This window comes from Oncorhynchus gorbuscha, linkage group LG18 (assembly GCF_021184085.1).
Source record: "Oncorhynchus gorbuscha isolate QuinsamMale2020 ecotype Even-year linkage group LG18, OgorEven_v1.0, whole genome shotgun sequence".
Classification (NCBI taxonomy): Eukaryota; Metazoa; Chordata; class Actinopteri; order Salmoniformes; family Salmonidae; genus Oncorhynchus; species Oncorhynchus gorbuscha.
In genome coordinates this window covers 69,660,996-69,682,114 of record NC_060190.1, presented here as the reverse complement: position 1 = coordinate 69,682,114, position 21,119 = coordinate 69,660,996, and the positions used below count along the sequence as shown (strand labels likewise).

General features: G+C 42.6%; 1 protein-coding gene across 3 annotated transcripts in view; it reads left to right on the top strand.

The window, feature by feature from the left end:
- The window catches only part of LOC124003931 (metabotropic glutamate receptor 4-like), a 310,526-nt gene that overhangs the window by 178,422 nt on the left and 110,985 nt on the right, over window positions 1-21,119 (top strand). For all 3 annotated transcript variants that reach the window (XR_006833296.1, XM_046312584.1, XM_046312583.1), the window contains exon 3: window positions 3,765-3,981. Coding sequence is in view for 2 of the 3 variants with exons in the window: in XM_046312584.1 (XP_046168540.1) it covers window positions 3,765-3,981 (217 nt within the window). In the remaining variant the exon portion in view is untranslated. The remainder of the gene's footprint in view (window positions 1-3,764; window positions 3,982-21,119) is intronic.

Sequence of the window (21,119 nt, the reverse complement as noted above, 5' to 3'; positions counted from 1 at the left end):
TGTTTTATGATTGTGACCTCAGGAAAGACAATACAGCCACATAACCATAACTCTGTTTATACAGGAGCCTCAGTTATGAAGCTTGCATCTTATTATTGTATAAAATGAATGAGTAAAGACTATTTGTGAAATTATGTAACGTGATTTTAAACTGTTAATGTGAGAGAATTGTATTTATGTTTAAAGTTTCACAAAGTCATTGGCCTGCCCCCATGGGCACAGACATCGATCTGGCGTCATGGGACAGCTTTTCCACAGTTCCGAATAAAACCCCCAACTGGAGAAATCATCTTCAGACCATTACATTTACATTTACATTTAAGTCATTTAGCAGACGCTCTTATCCAGAGCGACTTACAAATTGGTGCATTTGTAAATTTACATTTACATTTAAGTCATTTAGCAGACGCTCTTATCCAGAGCGACTTACAAATTGGTGCATTCACCTTATGACATCCAGTGGGACAGTCACTTAACAATAGTGCATCTAAAACTGTGGGGTGAGAGGGATTACTTAACCTATCCTAGGTATTCCTTAAAGAGGTGGGGTTTCAGGTGTCTCCGGAAGGTGGTGATTGACTCCGCTGTCCTGGCGTCGTGAGGGAGTTTGTTCCACCATTGGGGGGCCAGGGCAGCGAACAGTTTTGACTGGGCTGAGCGGGAGCTGTACTTCCTCAGTGGTAGGGAGGCGAGCAGGCCAGAGGTGGATGAACGCAGTGCCCTTGTTTGGGTGTAGGGCCTGATCAGAGCCTGGAGGTACTGAGGTGCCGTTCCCCTCACAGCTCCGTAGGCAAGCACCATGGTCTTGTAGCGGATGCGAGCTTCAACTGGAAGCCAGTGGAGAGAACGGAGGAGCGGGGTGACGTGAGAGAACTTGGGAAGGTTGAACACCAGACGGGCTGCGGCGTTCTGGATGAGTTGAAGGGGTTTAATGGCACAGGCAGGGAGCCCAGCCAACAGCAAATTGGTGCCTACCTCGGTCAGCTGAGGGAGCTAAGGTTTGAGTAGAGACCAGAAAAACCTCAGGACAAGCTAAGGTTGTAATGGTTGCTGAATTCTTAACTATACCATATGGTTAAACTCTGAGACTATCGATACCGACAGAATAAGAGCAAATCATCGACACTAATTACTAGTCTGCAGCTAGGAATTATGTTCCATTGAATGAGAAGACCGACAACTGCCAAAACATCTATTCTATAAGAACATTTCTGAATGGAACTCTGAAGTATCCTTTCTAATGATAGAGACTCCAGCGATGCAAAGAGAAGTTCAGATGACCTTTCCAACAGAAAGATGGACGATTCCAACAGAGATCATAACGACACACTGAGCATAAATATATATATATTGATTGCAATTATTCCCGAATGAGTGAGCATTCATGCGCAAAGGATTAGCATTTCAATTATTCTAATTATCAACTGTGTAGTGTCTTTTGTCTTTCGCGCCATTCTCAGTCCCTTTGTCTACCAAACCGTCATACCGGTTTAGCCCACTAGGGCACATCCCCTATCATTTCCTTGTAACCATATCTACTTTGTTTGTTTGTTATGCATTTATGTGATTATTTAGTTAGTTAATAAATAAATGATTAAGACAATTGATGTATGGATGACTGGGTTTGTGCAGATAACCAACGATTTACGACGTTCGGGATGAGACTAACGTGAGGTAAAGAATGATTCATTAATTAGAAGACTAATTGATCATATATGAAAATATCTGAAAAGTTATATTAGGAAAAGTATTACTTTGTAATCTGAAGATTTTTCTTGGTGCCCCGACTTCCTAGTTAATTACATTTACATTATTAGTTTAATCACATAATAATAATTACAGAGAATTGATTTGATAAAATAAATCTTCACTTTAATGATGCCAAAGACACAACAGCTGCATCGAGCAGGCTACACTGCTCCCTAACAACTGAAGCATGGCCATTGCTGTAAATGACGATGTGTGTAACGGTCTTCTTCCTCCTCTGACGAGGAGTAGTAGAAAGGATCGGAGGACCAATGCGCAGCGTGGTAAGTGATCATGATACTTTTAATAGAACACAGAAAAATACAAAATAACAACGTGAAATAACAAAAACCGAAACAGTTCCGTATGGAAAACACAGACACAGAAAATAATCACCCACAAATCAAGGGTGAAAACAGGCTGCCTAAGTATGGTTCTCAATCAGGGACAATGATTGATAGCTGCCTCTGATTGAGAACCATACCAGGCCAAGCACAGAAATACCAACTCATAGAAAAACAAACATAGACAACCCAACCAACTCACGCCCTGACCATACTAAAACAAAGACATAACAAAGGAACAAAGGTCAGAACGTGACAATGTGTTCTCAGTCAACTTACCTGGTAAAATAAGGGTTCATTAAAAATAAATAAATAAAATAAAACGTAGGCTACATACTGTCTCTTAGCATCAGCTCAATGTAAATGAACAACAGTAAAAGCTACTGACCAGATCGAATCAAATTGTATTCGTCACATGCTTCGTAAACAACAGGTGTAGACAAACAGTGAAATGTTTACTTAATGGCCCTTCCCAACAATGCAGAGAGAAATAAAATAGAGAAATTATAGAAAAGTAAAAAACTTAATAATAACCAGGACCATGGCTACCGGTAAATTACAGCGAAGCGTTCTCTGAGAAAAAAAATACAACATTTGGTGGGTGCTATATTTGTCCTGTTTCAAATGGCGAGACTGCAAATGGAGAGTCGTTTTAGGATTTAAATGGATGAACTGGTGTCATACTAAATTGTTTCATTGCTTTTAAAAATAGTGGTAGGGAAATTTGTGTAAAAACATCATGATTGAAATTAAAAGTCCACTTTAAAATGTCGGACTTGTTTTGTCATAACTAAAAATGTATAAACCCCTACAAAAACATCTGTAATTACAATTAATTATTTTCCTGCTTTGAGAAACTGGTTAAAATGAAAAGCCTACATCTGTATGTAAACTTGTCTGAGCCACAATGGCCCATCTCCTGATCCTCTAGCGTGAGGACAAGTACACCCTTTTTTTAGAGTCGTTGGTATGAATAAACCAGGGATCGAATCCCCAACCTTCCATTCTCAGAGACAACACATTACCAGAAGGCCACTGAACTATCAAATGTAACTGTCTTCTAATGTTTTACACTGAATATTGGTAAAACATGACAAGGGTCTGGAGAGGATGTGGTGCCAATGGATAGGGAGCCACAATCCTGAGTCTGAGTCAGTCCACTGCCAGCCCAGATATTTGTTTTGGTATGGATCTGTGGTGGGTGCTAACTTGGCAGCAGGATGGCATTGGGTCAGATGTAATATTGAGTGTTTCCAGAGAGTGTTTGTGCCTCTGAGCTTGCTGCCCAATGATAATGAACCACCTAGCTGTGGTGGAGAAAGAAAGCTATTGTATTAAAATCATGGTTCCCCACTAAAACAGAACAGTTAGTCATATCACCCACTACATCACAGCCAGGAAAATACTTCTTCAAGTTGTACATTTTTGTACAATTAGTAGACACTCCTTTCCACAGCAATGAGTGCATACATTTTCTTACTGGTCCCCTGTTGGAATCGAACCCGCAACGCTGGCATTGCACGCACCATGCTCTACCAACTAATCCATCACCATTCCTGTCCCCCTGAGACTGTCTGTTTGCTGTTCTCCTCTCATCCACCCACCCACCCTGTCTCCTCCAAATTCTTATCCTCTTCTCCATGTTAACTCATCCTTTCTTCTCTCTCTCCTTAGATCCCCCAGGTGAGTTACGCCTCCACGGCCCCGGAGCTGAGCGACAACACACGTTATGACTTCTTCTCGCGCGTGGTGCCCCCAGACACCTACCAGGCTCAGGCCATGGTAGACATCGTCAAGGCCATGCGCTGGAACTACGTCTCCACCGTGGCGTCAGAGGGCAACTACGGAGAGAGCGGGGTGGATGCCTTCATACAGAAGTCTCGAGAGGATGGTTAGTGGGTTCTCTGTGTTTTTGTTCTGTTCATTCATCATTCCTCTTGCCATATGAACTGAGAATGATGCAATAGAAGAAGGCCCCTAGTGGTCGAGCTGAACTATTTTCCTTGGGTTTGTCTTCTGAAAGTAGGAGTCCATATGCTGTACACATCTCACCCAAAACAACAATCTGCACGAATACATGGTTATTTATTACCTTTATTTAACTAGGCAAGTCAGTTAAGAACACATTCTCATTTACAGTGACAGCCTACCAGGACACATTGGGTTAACAACAGATTTTTCCTTGTCAGCTCAGGGATTCAAACCAGCAACCTTTTGATTACCGTTCTCACAAACCATGGGAGGTGGGTGGAATAATAAATTGACATATGGAAAATATAACTTCAATCCAAACTTGAGATATGCATCATGGCTTACTTTTACATTTCAATTTCCTTTTGCATTTCAATTCCCCATGGTTGGTTGCAAATATAAGTATTTCATTTAATTCAATTCTTGATGTGTGATATGGTACGTATATCTTTGGCTACCGGGGGATTTGCTGAATATCAAGTACACAATGAAATTGTCCAGAGAGATAAATCTGTTGCATAGTATGAATGTGGTCTCACAATATATAAATAAATACTGTAGGTTTGTAATAACCCATGGTCCACTTATAGGGTGTTTTGAATGCATCATGACTAAAATAAGCTCAGAAGTTGGTGTGTGTGTATTAATTACTTGTATGTGTATTAATTAATTGTACTCTGACATTCTGAAAGTGAGCACCTACCTGGTTCACTTCTCTTTTTCTTTTTAGAGGAGCTTAGGTGTCAAGTGCCCTTTCACCTTGATCCGATACAACTGCCTGATTTATTCTCTTCTTTTTATCAACATGCGACTGCAAAAGAGTGTTGAGGTTAAGTGTTGAAGTCAACCGCATCAGCCTCAAAAGCACTAAGAGTGTTGAAATCAAGTTTTGAAATCAACCACATCAGCCTCAAAAGCACTAAGACAGTGTTGAGATTATGTGTTGAAGTCAATCACATCAGCCTCAAAAGCACTAACACCGTACCCAAACCATCTGCGAGCATGTGCTATTGTGATTTTGTCCCCCCACACCAAACCTGATCACGACATGCAGGGTAAAATATCAAAACAAACTCTAAACCAATTATATTAATTGGAGACAGGTCGAAAAGCATTAAACATTTTTGGCAATTTAGCTAGCTTGCTTGCAGTTGCTAACTAATTTGTCTTATTTAGCTAGCTTGCTTTTACTAGCTAATTTGTCCTTGGATATAAATGGTGAGTTGTTATTTTACCTGAAATGCACAAGTTCCTCTACTCCGACAATGAATCCACACATAAAACGGTCAACTGAATTGTTTCTAGTCATCTCTCCTCCTTCCAGGCTTTTTCTTCTTTGGACTTTATATGGTGATTGGCATCTCATGGTTACCATGGTAACTTACCAAACTCAGTTCATCTTTCAATCACCCACGTGGGTATAACCAATGAGGAGATGGCACATGGGTATCTACTTCTATATAAACCAATGAGGAGATGGAGGAGGCAGGAATTGCACCGCAATCAGCATCACAAATAGAACTGACTTCTATTTTAGCCCTTGGCAACGCAGATGCTCGTTGGCGAGCGCGAGCGTTGTGGGTGCAATAATTGAATAACATGTATGTTAAAATGTATTTATTTTGGTGTGGCCAGCATGTAAGAGTGTTGAGGTTAAATGTTGTAGTCAATCACATCAGCCTCAAAAGCACTAAGAGAGTGTTGAGGTTAAATGTTGTAGTCAATCACATCAGCCTCAAAAGCACTAAGAGAGTGTTGAGGTTAAATGTTGAAGTCAATCACATCAGCCTCAAAAGCACTAAGAGAGTGTTGAGGTTAAATGTTGAAGTCAATCACATCAGCCTCAAAAGCACTAAGAGAGTGTTGAGGTTAAATGTTGAAGTCAATCACATCAGCCTCAAAAGCACTAAGAGAGTGTTGAGGTTAAATGTTGTAGTCAATCACATCAGCCTCAAAAGCACTAAGAGAGTGTTGAGGTTAAATGTTGTAGTCAATCACATCAGCCTCAAAAGCACTAAGAGAGTGTTGAGGTTAAATGTTGTAGTCAATCACATCAGCCTCAAAAGCACTAAGAGAGTGATGAGGTTAAATGTTGAAGTCAATCACATCAGCCTCAAAAGCACTAAGAGAGTGTTGAGGTTAAATGTTGAAGTCAATCACATCAGCCTCACTCTATGATGAGTCAGAAATAGGCGACAGTATGAATTAAATAGTGCCTACACCTACTTTACATTTTGCCATTGTGCTTGCCTTACAGTTGTCAAGGAAGGGGTGTGCTTGTTGACAAACTTTGCAATGCATTACACAATCTGCCAATAGTCTCTTACCAACTCGATCGTCAAACTCCACTTATAAAAACCAGAAAAACATAAAGCTAGGCTGTTTCCTAGACATGTGGGTGTATTTCTGCATTCAAGTAGGTGGTAACAAACAACTCTGACAGCATTGCACATAGCCACCTGTTTACAAAAGCTAACTGTAAGTTGAATATTAAATTAGCGTTTTGTCACTTGTGCACAGCAACAACACTTGTCGAGGTAAAACATTTTATATTCAACTTTCAACTGCCATAGTACAAGCTCTGCAAGTTCTACAAGCTTTATTGTTTCCCTACAGTCCATTAACACAGAAAACAGAGATCATCTGGATATCTCTGTGGGACAATGTAGTAGAGAAACGCAGTCCCCTCAAGAATTAGAAACAGAAGGAGTCAGAATCAATAAACTAGGTCTAATTCGAGGAGTGCTAACAAGGGAGCAGGCAATAAGGTAATAAGGTAAATTGGAGTGTCCTAACACTGGTATTTCACTACACCAAAACCAGGTGTTTAACCAACTGCAGATACAGTGTGTGATTGAGTATAAGGTAGCCTACATTATGCTAATGAATTACAGGTATATTATGCTATTATATTATCATTATAATACATTGCATATTCAAAGTGCTTTTTTTAGAACCCAAAGAAGACACCTTACGTAATGCTTCAATAAGGTAGTCTGATGGGTTTTTACATACTGTAGGTTTAGCATATTGCCATTTTTTTATAGTAACAGTACCTTTCACTATGGCTAGCTGTTACACCTGTGCAATGTTGTTTTCTGTGCGAAGAATTGCCCTGAAATTATAGGATTGTGTCATGACTATTGAGCAAAAAAGGTTGATTAAGTTTTGTGTTGGAATCCCTTGGCCATTTATCTCAGTCAATCAAGCCTAAAATTTTGTTCATACAAGTTGGCTTGGTTGACAGAACCCAGTTTATAGGTGTAGACATTGTTCTGCTCAACATCTACAGAAACAAATAGGGATGTCTTCATCTATAGTAACACAGATGACACATTAAAAGCTAGACACAAAAACATTTTTATCACTACAATAAAAACAATAAAAAGAAGCGCGAGTGAAAAGTGACTGCCATGAGTCAACTTAAGAGCCCTATCTCTCCCTCTCTCTCCTGTTTACTCCTCTCCTCCAGTCTCTCTCTCGCACTCCCTCCTCACTACTCCTCTCCTCCAGTCTCTCTCTCGCACTCCCTCCTCACTACTCCTCTCCTCAAGTCTCTCTCTCTCTCCTTACTAGTCCTCTCCTCCAGTCTCTCTCTCTCTCTCTCTCTCTCTCTCTCTCTCTCTCTCTCTCTCTCTCTCTCTCTCTCTCTCTCTCTCTCTCTCTCTCTCTCTCTCTCTCTCTCTCTCTCTCTCTCTCTCTCTCTCTCTCTCTCTCTCTCTCTCTCTCTCTCTCTCTCTCTCTCTCTCTCTCTCTCTCTCTCTCTCTCTCTCTGTCTCTCTCTCTCTCTCTCTCTCTCTCTCTCTCTCTCTTCTCTCTCTCTCTCTCTCTCTCTCTCTCTCTCTCTCTCTCTCCCGCCTCACCACTTCTCACCTCCAGTCTCTCTCGGGCTCCATCTTCTCCTCCAGTCCCCCCCCCCCTCAGCACCAATCCGTCAGTCTCTCCCAGTCCCTCCAAGGAGTTTCACTGTACTTGGTTGACTAAGCAGAACGGAAATTAAATGTAGGAGACCTTGGGGTGGCCTAGTCATGTCCCTGACTGTCCCTGTCCCTGGCTTGCACTTGGCTGGGCAGGCAGCGGTGAACTGAGACAGACTTGGCCTTAGGTACCCATCCTCAATTTACCCTACTATCACTCTCAACCCCTTGACTAAACTTTAAATCACACAACCCACCCCACCAATCAGGTACAGTCTGGATGTGGGTGTAATTTTGACTGTGGTAAAATTCACTGAGATGTTGCGAAATGACTGCCGACTACATGTAGTGGAATGTATATGAAAACCTATTTTTAAGACGTCCACAACAAGGCTGAAATAATCCATGGAGATTGAAATGGACACAGTATCTGTGATTCCTGCGATGCAACTGAGAGATTAAGTATTCCAAACTTGTTTTGGATTAAGTGTCATCCCTTCTTTTTGAAGTGATCTTTGCAATTTTGTGCACTGCAAGGGCTGTTAACCAGACTATTATGTCCCCTTATGTGTAGTAGCCATCACATGCTGTTGGGAAAACATTGTATGAGGACAGGCACAATGATTAGAGGTGTCCCTGGAGTTGGGGGCTGGGATATGGATGAGAATCTTTAGCTTTAGTAACTAATTCCCATGTATATTGGGCTTTTGGCAGACCTTTCTAATCATATACATTACAGGATCATTATCTCATAAACACTATATATGATACATTTGAGATACCTCTCACTCTGAACAAATTCTGTTTCTTTTCAACTAAGTATGAACCTTTATAAATACACTAATACACTTCCCATATGGACCCGAGCTGGATCATGTGCCAAGAGAGTGAGCAGAACACTGTGTGAGTGTGCGTGTGTGTGTGCACCCACATATGCCGGGTGTCATTGAGGGGTGCTGTTAAGAGGCTTTTATTATATAATAAATGTACAGAATGCAGACATGTTGTGACACAGGCAGGGCATGGCAGTGGTAGTAAACTGTAAGCTATTAGGGCCAAACCTGTTGAGAGCCATCTTTGACCGCAGACTAGACACTGCCTTTGGCGCAGAGTTGTTGACTACTGTGGAACCATGCCTTAAGAGATGTCATCTATCAAGTTAATGAAACACAATGTCAATAAAGACCCTAACGAGATTCCAGCAAGCCATTAGGTTGTCTGACATCAACATGAGAAACTCTCCTGACTGTCTGCGTGTGTATATGTATTTATTATGGATCCCCATTAGCTGCTGCCAAAGCAATAGCTACTCTTCCTGGGGTCCAGCAAAATTAAGGCAGTTAACACAGTTTTAAAACAATACAATACATTCACAACACATTGTGTGCCCTCTGGCCCCTGCTCCACCACTACCACATCACTACAGTACTAAATCCATGTGTATGTATAGTGCGTATGTTATCGTGTGTGTGTGTGTGTGTGTGTGTGTGTGTGTGTGTGTGTGTGTGTGTGTGTGTGTGTGTGTGTGTGTGTGTGTGTGTGTGTGTGTGTGTGTGTGTGTGTGTGTGTGTGTGTGTGTGTGTGTGTGTGTGTGTGTGTGTGTGTGTGTGTGTGTGTGTGTGTGTGTGTGTGTGTGTGCTAATGTTTGTGTTGCTTCACAGTTCCTGTTATTCCATAAGGTGTTTTTTTATCTGTTTTTGAAATCTTATTTTACTGCTTGCGTCAGTTACTTGATGTGGAATATAGTTCCATGTAGTCATGGCTCTATGTAGTTCTGTGTGCCTCCCATAGTCTGTTCTGGACTTGTGGACTGTGAAGAGACCTCTTGTGGCATGTCTTATGGGGTATGCATGGGTGTCCGAGCTGCGAGCCAGTAGTTTAGACAGACAGCTCGCTGCATTCAACATGTCAGTACCTCTCATAAAGTAGTTATGAAGTCAATCTCTCCTCCAGTTTCAGTCAGAAGAGAATGACATGCATATTATTAATATTAGCTCTCTGTGTACATCCAAGGGCCTGCCATGATGCCCTGTTCTGAGACAATTGCAATTTTCCTAAGTCATTTTTTTGTGGCACCTGACCACACGACTGAACAGTAGTCAACAAAACTAGGGCCTGTAGGACCTGCCTCGTTGATAGTGTTGTTAAGGTAGGGCATTGCTTTATTATAGACCGACTTATCCCCATCTTAGCTACTACTGCATCAATATGCTTTGACCATGACAGTTTACAATCGAATGTTACTCCAAGCAGTAGTCATTTCAACTTGCTCAATTTTGTAACGTTCTTAGTCCTTGTCTGAGGAGTATGAAGGATCGGAGGACCAATACGCAGCGTGGTACGTGTTCATGATGAATTTATAAACACAAAACACGAATACAAAAATAACAAAGAGAATGACACGAAACGCAACCGTCCTGTCTGGAGACATACACAAAGACAGAAAACAATCACCCACGAAACACAGGTGGGAAATGGCTACCTACGTATGATTCTCAATCAGAGACAACTAACGACACCTGCCTCTGATTGAGACCCATACCAGGCCAAACGCAAAACACAACATAGAAAAACAAACATAGACAACCCACCCCAACTCACACCCTGACCATACCAAAACAAAGACATAATAAAAGAACTAAGGTCAGAACATGACAATTTTCCACATTATTTATTACAAGATTTAGTTGAGGTTTAGGGTTTAGTGAGTGTTTTGTTCCAAAAACAATGCTTTTAGTTTTATAAATATTTAGGGCTATCTTAATCCTTGCCACCCACTCTGAAACTAACTACTGCTCTTTGTTGAGTGTTGCAGTCATTTCAGTCGCTGTAGTAGTTGACGTGTATAGCGTTGAGTCATCCGCATACATACAGTAGAATCTCTGGCTTTACTCAAAGTTAGTGGCATGTTGTTAGTAAAATTGAAAAAGCAAGGGGCCTAAATAGCTACCCTGTGTGCAGAATCAAACGTTGTGCCCAGTGTTCTTTCAGAACATTTCCAGAATGTATATAGAAACATTAATAAGCAACTGAAACTTTGATAGAGGTCAATATGGGGATTTTTATTTAAACTGTAGGGATTGTATTCACATCAAATTAACCCAGAACTGCCCATTGAATGTCAATCGGTAAACAATGAATATGATTTTTAAAATAATTTAAACTGGACACCTCATATCTCCCTAGAAGACAAATCACCCAACGAGGCAGTCTGTAATCTAATCCACCATAAATCCATACAACAGATAGGAACATCAGAGTCTTCAACTAACTATGGAGCCATTCTGTAACCTAATCCACCATAAATTCATTCAACAAATAGCTGCAGACGTTGATGTTTCTAACTATCAAGGCAGTCTGTAACTTAATCCACTATAAATTCATACAACAGATAGCAGCAGATGTTCCATATGACCTTTTACTTGCAACCATTTACCCTAGTTAAATAAAGGTTCAATAAAAAATAAAAACCCGATGCTATGGTCATTTATGTCTTCATTTACGGTCAGACATTAAACAATTGTCTGTCTAACCCTCAAATCAAATCAAATCAAATCAAATTTTATTTGTCACATACACATGGTTAGCAGATGTTAATGCGAGTGTAGCGAAATGCTTGTGCTTCTAGTTCCGACAATGCAGTGATAACCAACAAGTAATCTAACTAACAATTCCAAAAAAAACTACTGTCTTATACACAGTGTAAGGGGATAAGGAACATGTACATAAGGATATATGAATGAGTGATGGTACAGAGCAGCATACAGTAGATGGTATCTCAGTACAGTATATACATATGAGATGAGTGTGTAGACAAAGTAAACAAAGTGGCATAGTTAAAGTGGCTAGTGATACATGTGTTACATAAGGATGCAGTCGATGTTGTAGAGTACAGTATATACATATGCATATGAGATGAATAATGTAGGGTAAGTAACATTATATAAGGTAGCATTGTTTAAAGTGGCTAGTGATATATATATATATATATATATATATATATATATATTTACATCATTTCCATCAATTCCCATTATTAAAATGGCTGGAGTTGGGTCAGTGTCAATGACAGTGTGTTGGCAGCAGCCACTCAATGTTAGTGGTGGCTATTTAACAGTCTGATGGCCTTGAGATAGAAGCTGTTTTTCAGTCTCTCGGTCCCAGCTTTGATGCACCTGTACTGACCTCGCCTTCTGGATGTTTAGCGGGGTGAACAGGCAGTGGTTCAAGGGTGGTTGATGTCCTTGATGATCTTTATGGCCTTTCTGTAACAACGGGTGGTGTAGGTGTCCTGGAGGGCAGGTAGTTTGCCCCCGGTGATGCGTTGTGCAGTCCTCACTACCCTCTGGAGAGCAATTTTTTACGGTTGAGGGCGGAGCAGTTGCCGTACCAGGCGGTGATACAGCCCGCCAGGATGCTCTCGATTGTGCATCTGTAGAAGTTTGTGAGTGCTTTTGGTGACAAGTTTTAGATGAAGTTCCAGTTTTTTCAGCCTCCTGAGGTTGAATAGGCGCTGCTGCGCCTTCTTCACGACGCTGTCAGTGTGAGTGGACCAATTCAGTTTGTCTGTGATGTGTATGCCGAGGAACTTAAAACTAGCTACCCTCTCCACTACTGTTCCATCGATGTGGATACATGAAGGGGTGTTCCCTCTGCTGTTTCCTGAAGTCCACAATCATCTCCTTAGTTTTGTTGACGTTGAGTGTGAGGTTATTTTCCTGACACCACACTCCAAGGGCCCTCACCTCCTCCCTGTAGGCCGTCTCGTCGTTGTTGGTAATCAAGCCTACCACTGTTGTGTCGTCCGCCAAACTTGATGATTGAGTTGGAGGCGTGCGTGGCCACGCAGTCGTGGGTGAACAGGGAGTACAGGAGAGGGCTCAGACTGTGCAAATCTTGTGGGGCCCCCGTGTTGAGGATCAGCGGGGAGGAGATGTTGTTTGCCTACCCTCACCACCTGGGGGCGGCCCGTCAGGAAGTCCAGTACCCAGTTGCACAGGGTTGTGATGGGTCGAGACCCAGGGTCTCGAGCTTGATGACGAGCTTGGAGGGTACTATGGTGTTTACTATCTTTTTTGACAATTGAATGCCGAGCTGTAGTCGATGAACAGCATTCTCACATAGGTATTCCTTTTGTCCAGGTGGGTTAGGGCAGTGTGCAGTGTGGTTGAGATTGCATCGTCTGTGGACCTATTTGGGCGGTAAGCAAATTGGAGTGGGTCTAGGGTGTCAGGTAGGGTGGAGGTGATATGGTCCTTGACTAGTCTCTCAAAGCACTTCATGATGACGGAAGTGAGTGTGCACGGGGCGGTAGTCGTTTAGCTCAGTTACCTTAGCTTTCTTGGGAACAGGAACAATGGTGGCCCTCTTGAAGCATGTGGGAACAGCAGACTGGTATAGGGATTGATTGAATATGTCCGTAAACACACCGGCCAGCTGGTCTGCGCATGCTCGGAGGGCGCGGCTGGGGATGCGAGGGTTAACACGTTTAAATGTCTTACTCACCTCGGCTGCAGTGAAGGAGAGACCGCATGTTTCCGTTGCAGGCCGTGTCAGTGGCACTGTATTGTCCTCAAAGCGGGCAAAAAAGTTATTTAGTCTGCCTGGGAGCAAGACATCCTGGTCCGTGACTGGGCTGGATTTCATCTTGTAGTCCGTGATTGACTGTAGACCCTGCCACATGCCTCTTGTGTCTGAGCCATTGAATTGAGATTCCACTTTGTCTCTGTACTGACGCTTAGCTTGTTTAATAGCCTTACGGAGGGAATAGCTGCACTGTTTGTATTCAGTCATGTTGCCAGACACCTTGCCCTGATTAAAAGCAGTGGTTCGCGCTTTCAGTTTTTGTACGAATGCTGCCATCAATCCACGGTTTCTGGTTAGGGAATGTTTTTATCGTTGCTATGGGAACGACATCTGAAAGAGGACGCACGTTCTAATGAACAGAGCATTTAAATCGAATCAGCGTATAACGTCAATATTTCCATCTGACGCAATAACGAAACATGTCCCAGTCCACGTGATGGAAGCAGTCTTGGAGTGTAGAGTCAGCTTGTTCTGACCAGCGTTGGACAGACCTCAGCGTGGGAGCCTCTTGTTTTAATTTCTGTCTGTAGGCAGGGATCAGCAAAATGGAGTCGTGGTCAGCTTTTCCGAAAGGGGGGCGGGGCAGGGCCTTATATGCGTCGCGGAAGTTAGAGTAACAATGATCCAAGGTTTTACCACCCCTGGTTGCGCAATCGATATGCTGATAAAATTTAGGGAGTCTTGTTTTCAGATGTGTCCTGTTGTATTTCATTTAGACAATTACATGCCTGTTCTTAAATTGGGCCAGACGGACGGAACAGCCACCCTGACCGTGTCTATCAGGCATCTCTATGGCACAGTGAATGACCGTGTCTCTCAGGCATCTCTATGGCACAGTGAATGTCCGTGTCTCTCATGCATCTCTATGGCACAGTGAATGACCGTGTCTCTCAGGCATCTCTATGGCACAGTGAATGACCGTGTCTCTCAGGCATCTCTATGGCACAGTGAATGACCGTGTCTCTCAGGCATCTCTATGGCACAGTGAATGTCCGTGTCTCTCATGCATCTCTATGACACAGTGAATGACCGTGCCTCTCAGGCATGTCTATGGCACAGTGAATGACCGTGCCTCTCAGGCATCTCTATGGCACAGTGAATGACCGTGCCTCTCAGGCATCTCTATGGCACAGTGAATGACCGTGCCTCTCAGGCATCTCTATGGCACAGTGAATGACCATGCCTCTCAGGCATCTCTATGACACAGTGAATGACCGTGCCTCTCAGGCATTTTCGCAGCTTTTTGTGAAAAATCGCGCAACATTTCAGCGCCCTGCTAGTCATGCCAGGACTATAGTATATGCATATGATTAGTATGTGTGGATAGAAAACACTCAGACGTTTCTAAAACTGGTTAAATCACGGCTGTGACTATAACACAACGTGCGTTTCATCTAAAAGTGCAGGAAAATCTGATCACTGAAAATGGGAAAATATATCCATGCGCAACTTCAACCAATTGTTAAAAGTGACCCACATTAAATTGAGCCGAGGTTGCAATACCTACAGCTTCCACACAATGTCATCAGTCTTGTCATTTGTCTCGGATTTGTTTCTTGGTCAAACGGACACAAGGAAGCCGATTTCTTCCGGTCTCCGACAGGATGTTTTGGTTGAGATATATCCGGACATGATTTCAAGACGTGAAGCTAAAGAATATACCTCGCCCCGTGATCATTTTGATAGATTATTAACGTTTACTAATACCTAAAGTTGCATTACAAAATTATTTCGAAGTGTTTTGTGAAAGTTTATCGTCGACTTTTTTAATTAAAAAAAATGACGTTACGTTAAAAAACGCAATTTTTTTCGTTGATCACACACTCTTCATAGATCGGACCGATTTAATCGACCGATTTAATCGAAAAAAGACCCAAAATTATGTTTATGGGACATCTAGGAGTGCCAAGAAAGAAGCTCGTTAAAGGTAATGAATGTTTTATATTTTATTTTATTTTATTTCTGCGTTTGGGTTAGGACCGGCTACCGCAAAATCTGTCGTTTTAGATGAAGTTCCAGTACTTTTGGGTGCATGCTATCAGATAATAGCTTCTCATGCTTTCGCCGAAAAGCATTTTACAAATCTGACTCGGTAGCTAGATTCACAACGAGTGTAGCTTTAATTCAGTACATTGTATGTGCATTTTAACGAAAGTTTGAGTTTTATCAAAAACTATACGTGGCGCACTTGAAATTTCCGCTGATTTGATCCCCACAGCGGGAGCACTTCCCTGCATTTGAGCCAATCAGTTGTGTTGTGACAATGTAGGGTGGTATACAGAAGAGAGCCCTAATTTGTAAAATGACCAAGTCCATATTATGGCAGGAAAAGCTAAAATAAGCTAAGAGAAATGACTGTCCATCATGACATGAAGGTAAGTCAATCCGGAAAATCTCAAGAACTTTGTAAGTTTCTTCAAGTGCAGTCGCAAAAAACATTCAAGACCCAGAGATACTTCTGCTGTAGAGGATAAGTTCATTAGAGTTAACTGCACCTCAGATTTCAGCCCAAATAAATGCATCACAGTGTTCAAGTAACAGACACATCTCAACATTAACTGTTCAGGGCAGACTGTGTAAATCAGGCCAAATTGCTGCAAAGAAACCATTATTCAAGGACACCAAAAAGAAGAAGATACTTGTTTGGGCCAAGAAACACAAGCAATGGACATTTGACCTGTGGAAATCTGTCATGTGGTCTGATGAATCCAAATATGAGATGTTGAGTTCCAACGGCCATTTCTTTGAACGCAGGGGAACGGATGATCTGAGCATGTGTGGTTCCCACCGTGAAGCAAGGAGGAGGAGTTGTGATGGCGTGTGCTGTGCTGTGCTGTGCTGTGCTGTGCTGTGCTGTGCTGTCGACACTGTCTCTAAGATTTATTTAGAATTCAAGGCACACTTAACTGGCATGGCTACAACAGCATTCTGCAGCGATACGCCATCCCATCTGGTTTACTATCTTTTTTTTTACATGACAATGAACCAACACATCGCCAGGCTTTGTAAGCGCTATTCGACCAAGGAGGAGAGTGACGGATTGCTGCATCAGATGACCTGACCTCCGCAATCACTCGACCTCAACCCAATTGAGATGGTTTGGGATGAGCTGGACCGCAAAGTGAAGGAAAAGCAGCCAAAATATTCTCAGCATATGTGGGAACTACTGGTTGAGAAAGTGCCAAGAGTGTGCAAAGTTGTCAAAGCAAGGTGTAACAATTTTTAAGTTAATACATGATTCCATATGTCATTTCATAGTTTTGACTATTGTTGGGGTGGCAGGGTTGCCTAGTGGTTAGGGAGTTGGACTAGTAACCGGAAGGTTGCAAGTTCAAACCCCCGAGCTGACAAGGTACAAATCTGTTGTTCTGTCCCTGAACAGGCAGTTAACCCACTGTACCTAGGCCATCATTGAAAATAAGAATTTGTTCTTAACTGACATGCCTTACCTTCATTCAATGTAGGCATTTTTAAAAATGTAAAAAAATTAAGCAATACAGTTTGTTCTACATGGGGAAAGCCTCAGAGAAAGTTTGGGTGAAGAAAGAATGGTAAATTTATCCTGAAGTACTGTGAGGAGTCTGCACAAATATGCCACAAAAGAGGTTGTGAATTACTATAGATAAGGTTAATGTCAGTGTCAGCTAATATATGACTATAATTTTTGGGAAAAGAGATGAAAATAGGCTGTGGCTGGTTGGTAGTCTGGCTGGCTGTGGGAGAGATCAACATTAAGCGGGCACCCAATCACTCGGCTGCTCCGTCGTGTGCCGAGGAATCCAGTTTTGATTCGATTTGTGGTTACCAAATTGCATTTACCAACAGGAGAGGCAATCAATTTGGAGGGGAAGAGCAGAAAATGAAACATATCAAAGGGTCGAAAATGTATGAGATAATTGGACAATCCATACATGGAATGGTGATATGACTCTGAAACATCCTGGCCACTGGGACAATGAGAATGGAAACAAGAATTGGAGTAGAGCGTGTGTGTGCGTCCGTGTGTGTTTGTACAGTATGGATGCATGTGCAAGTCTTTGTGGGAGGGTGGTTTGTAGGCGGAAGTGACTAAATGTTTTCCATTGCAATAATAACTCATTAAGAAAGGGAAAGGTTTTTGTGAAACAGAATCAGAAGATTATGGAAATTGATCAACTCATGCAGCTAATCTGGATTACAATTCTACGGTTCCAACTGCTTCTCATTAGAACAAATTTAGAGCACTTTTGTAAACGGGATCAGATTTAGAGCATACACTAATCGACTTCGAAAGTCTTCATATCGTTAATCAAGCAGGACAATTCAGATATTTTTTGTATTATTATTAAACTTATTTTAGATGAAGTAACTGAAATACTTAAAGGATGTCTGTATCTTTTGTGTCATTTAGTAAATGATGTAATATTCAACAAAATATTCTGTAATATTCCTTAATTCTACAGAAATACTACTCTACATTTGATCTGAGAATATACTATTAATTAATTAGTATATTTAGTATATCCACCTGACTGTTTATGGCACATAGCCTTTAGCTTCACTGTTTGTTTTGTAGTGTTTATTGTTTTGTTCGGTGTCTTTTCTAAATAAAAAGAATGCGTATGCTCACCACACCGCACCTTGGTCTCCTCCTTACAACAGCCGTGACAGTGAAGTTATTGAAATTCTTACAGTGGTCTTGACTGGTGGAAAATGTAATGAATATACAGCCTGAACACTGCCAGCCTGAACACTGCCAAAACACTTCTCCAAAAATTGGACTGGTTTGAGTCATTCCAATAACTTAGTTTGTTTCAGTTGGGTTGTTTAAATGGTAATTCAACATGAACAACATGTTCTCAGTGCTGAGAAGTTGTAGAGGGCATACACACATCCTCTGTTGCTTTCCATATAGGAGGGGATGGGGCCCGATACAGCCTGCCACAGAATAGCCATGAATTACCTTGGAACACAGATCCTTTGTCTACAGTACACAACAAGGTCTGGGATCAATTCCATTCCAATTCTGTTCTGTCAATACAGGAAGGGAATTCAAATTCTATTCATGCTTTGAAAAACCCTTTTTGAAGATAAATGGCATTTTTTTCCCATTCATGAATTGAATGTCAATGCATCTCCTGAATGGAATAAATTGAAATGGGATTGACCCTAACCCTGCTGCATCATCCCTACAGGGTGAAGATAAATTCTGCATCTACTTCCACGCACACACACACACAGTGTGACAAAACCTCTACTATATTGTGAGTGGGCTTTGAAGGTCTGAGACGGGTGCAACAAGTGGCCTCAATGGATTATGAAAAATCCGTGACAAAAATGTCTATAATAGAAAAATAAGTACTACTGCCGTACCCATAGCCATACATTCCCAATCTCCTCTTTTTCAGGTATGGCTGGATGAAAGCCCTTGTTAAGTGGAGGAAAAACAAGTCAAACAATCTATCAGGACCTCATTGTGCAGCAAAACACAAATAGAATGAATGTGAACACCTGAAGCCCATTATGGTTGAGCACCTGAAACCCATTATGGTTGAACACCTGAAGCCCATTATGGTTGAGCACCTGAAACCCATTATGGTTGAACACCTGAAACCCTTATGGTTGAACACCTGAAACCCATTATGGTTGAACACCTGAAACCCATTATGGTTGAACACCTGAAACCCATTATGGTTGAACACCTGAAGCCCATTATGGTTGAACACCTGAAACCTATTATGGTTGAGCACATTAATCAGTGTCTCCAGTAGCCTAGCTGGAGAGAAGTGAATCAACATGAGCTGTATTGTCACAAGCAGATGGCTCACACCTTCACTAAGAGACCCTGATGTGAGTCCTTGGCCTCTGCAACAATGGGAACCCGACCGCTTGGTAAATTTACATAATAATTATTCTGCAGTGTTCACCACTGTCAGACATTTCCAACTATTTTCAAAATCCCCAGGCTTCTTGTAATGGGGCACAAATGTAATTTTGTTTCTGCATGAGGACCTTGAAGGGTCAATTTGGAAATAGCATGGAAGAGGGACAGGGGGACACAGCGCAGGAGGGGTGGCAGCAGGGAGACTGGTGGAGACGGGGGAGCCAGCAGGGGAGGGGGGCAGCGGGGAGACTGGTGGAGACGGGGGAGCCAGCAGGGGAGGGGGCAGCAGGGAGACTGGTGGAGACGGGGGAGCCAGCAGGGGAGGGGGGCAGCAGGGAGACTGGTGGAGACGGGGGAGCCAGCAGGGGAGGGGGCAGCAGGGAGACTGGTGGAGATGGGGGAGCCAGCAGGGGAGGGGGCAGCAGGGAGACTGGTGGAGACGGGGAGCCAGCAGGGGAGGGGGCAGCAAGGAGACTGGTGGAGACGGGGGGAGCCAGCAGGGGAGGGGGGCAGCAGGGAGACTGGTGGAGACGGGGGAGCCAGCAGGGGAGGGGGGCAGCGGGGAGACTGGTGGAGACGGGGGAGCCAGTAGGGGAGGGGGGCAGCGGGGAGACTGGTGGAGACGGGGGAGCCAGCAGGGGAGGGAGGGCAGCGGGGAGACTGGTGGAGACGGGGGAGCCAGCAGGGGAGGGGGGCAGCAGGGAGACTGGTGGAGACGGGGGAGCCAGCAGGGCAGGGGGGGCAGCAGGGAGACTGGTGGAGACGGGGGAGCCAGCAAAGAGATGAGAGGGAGACGTGGTAGACAGGCTGCTGTCACATGTGACACATAGGATAGATTGTAGCCTGGTGCCACAAAACAACTTGGTGGATGAGCAATCTTCCAACACAGCTATCTGAAATCACTCAAACCTTAATTACGGAAACTGGATTCTGAAGAAAAAAAACAGTCACATTTAATGCTGCTTCATGAATAAGATTTCCATAAGGTAATAGGTTGCACACTGAGATACAAATAGTATTGCGATTGGCCTATTAGTGCTGATGAGGTCGGGCTGATGTTTGAACTCGAGGCTCAACAGTGAGGATTGATTGAATGAGGGGTAGAGAAAAAATCAGCTTTAGTTTAGAGCTGTCTTTAAGGATTCCCATTTTCACCTTCATTGGTAGAACCCTGCATTCAAATTCTAAACAATTGTGAAAATGATGAACCTGCAAGAAAACACTCATTATTTTTACATATGCAGTATTCTATTTACTGTTAATGGATTAGAAATTTATGGATTTCAGCATCACAACAAAAGCAGTCATGGTAGATTGTTTACTTTTTCCTCAAAACAGGAACAAACAAGATGCTTAATTCAACAATGTGTTGATGGAATACTTTCCTGTTTCTTTCCCAGCAATCATCATCATCCTTCTGTTAGCCTCGCTGTGAGGAGCTGCAGCCAACTTGGCACCCAGGCATTTCTGATTGTTCCCCTTTGGATTTACGCATCACAGTCTCGTTTTTTATGTGGGACTGTTTCAGATTCATATAAACAGTGGACCTCTCGCTGCTTTATGAGAATGTGTTGCTGTCTATCAGTCTACTAGGCAAGCAGCAGGAGTCTGTTGCAGCATTATAAAATGTCATATTTTCTGCCAGTACAGACAGAGATACAGGCGTAGCTATTTTAGTGGCAAGAGGGGAAA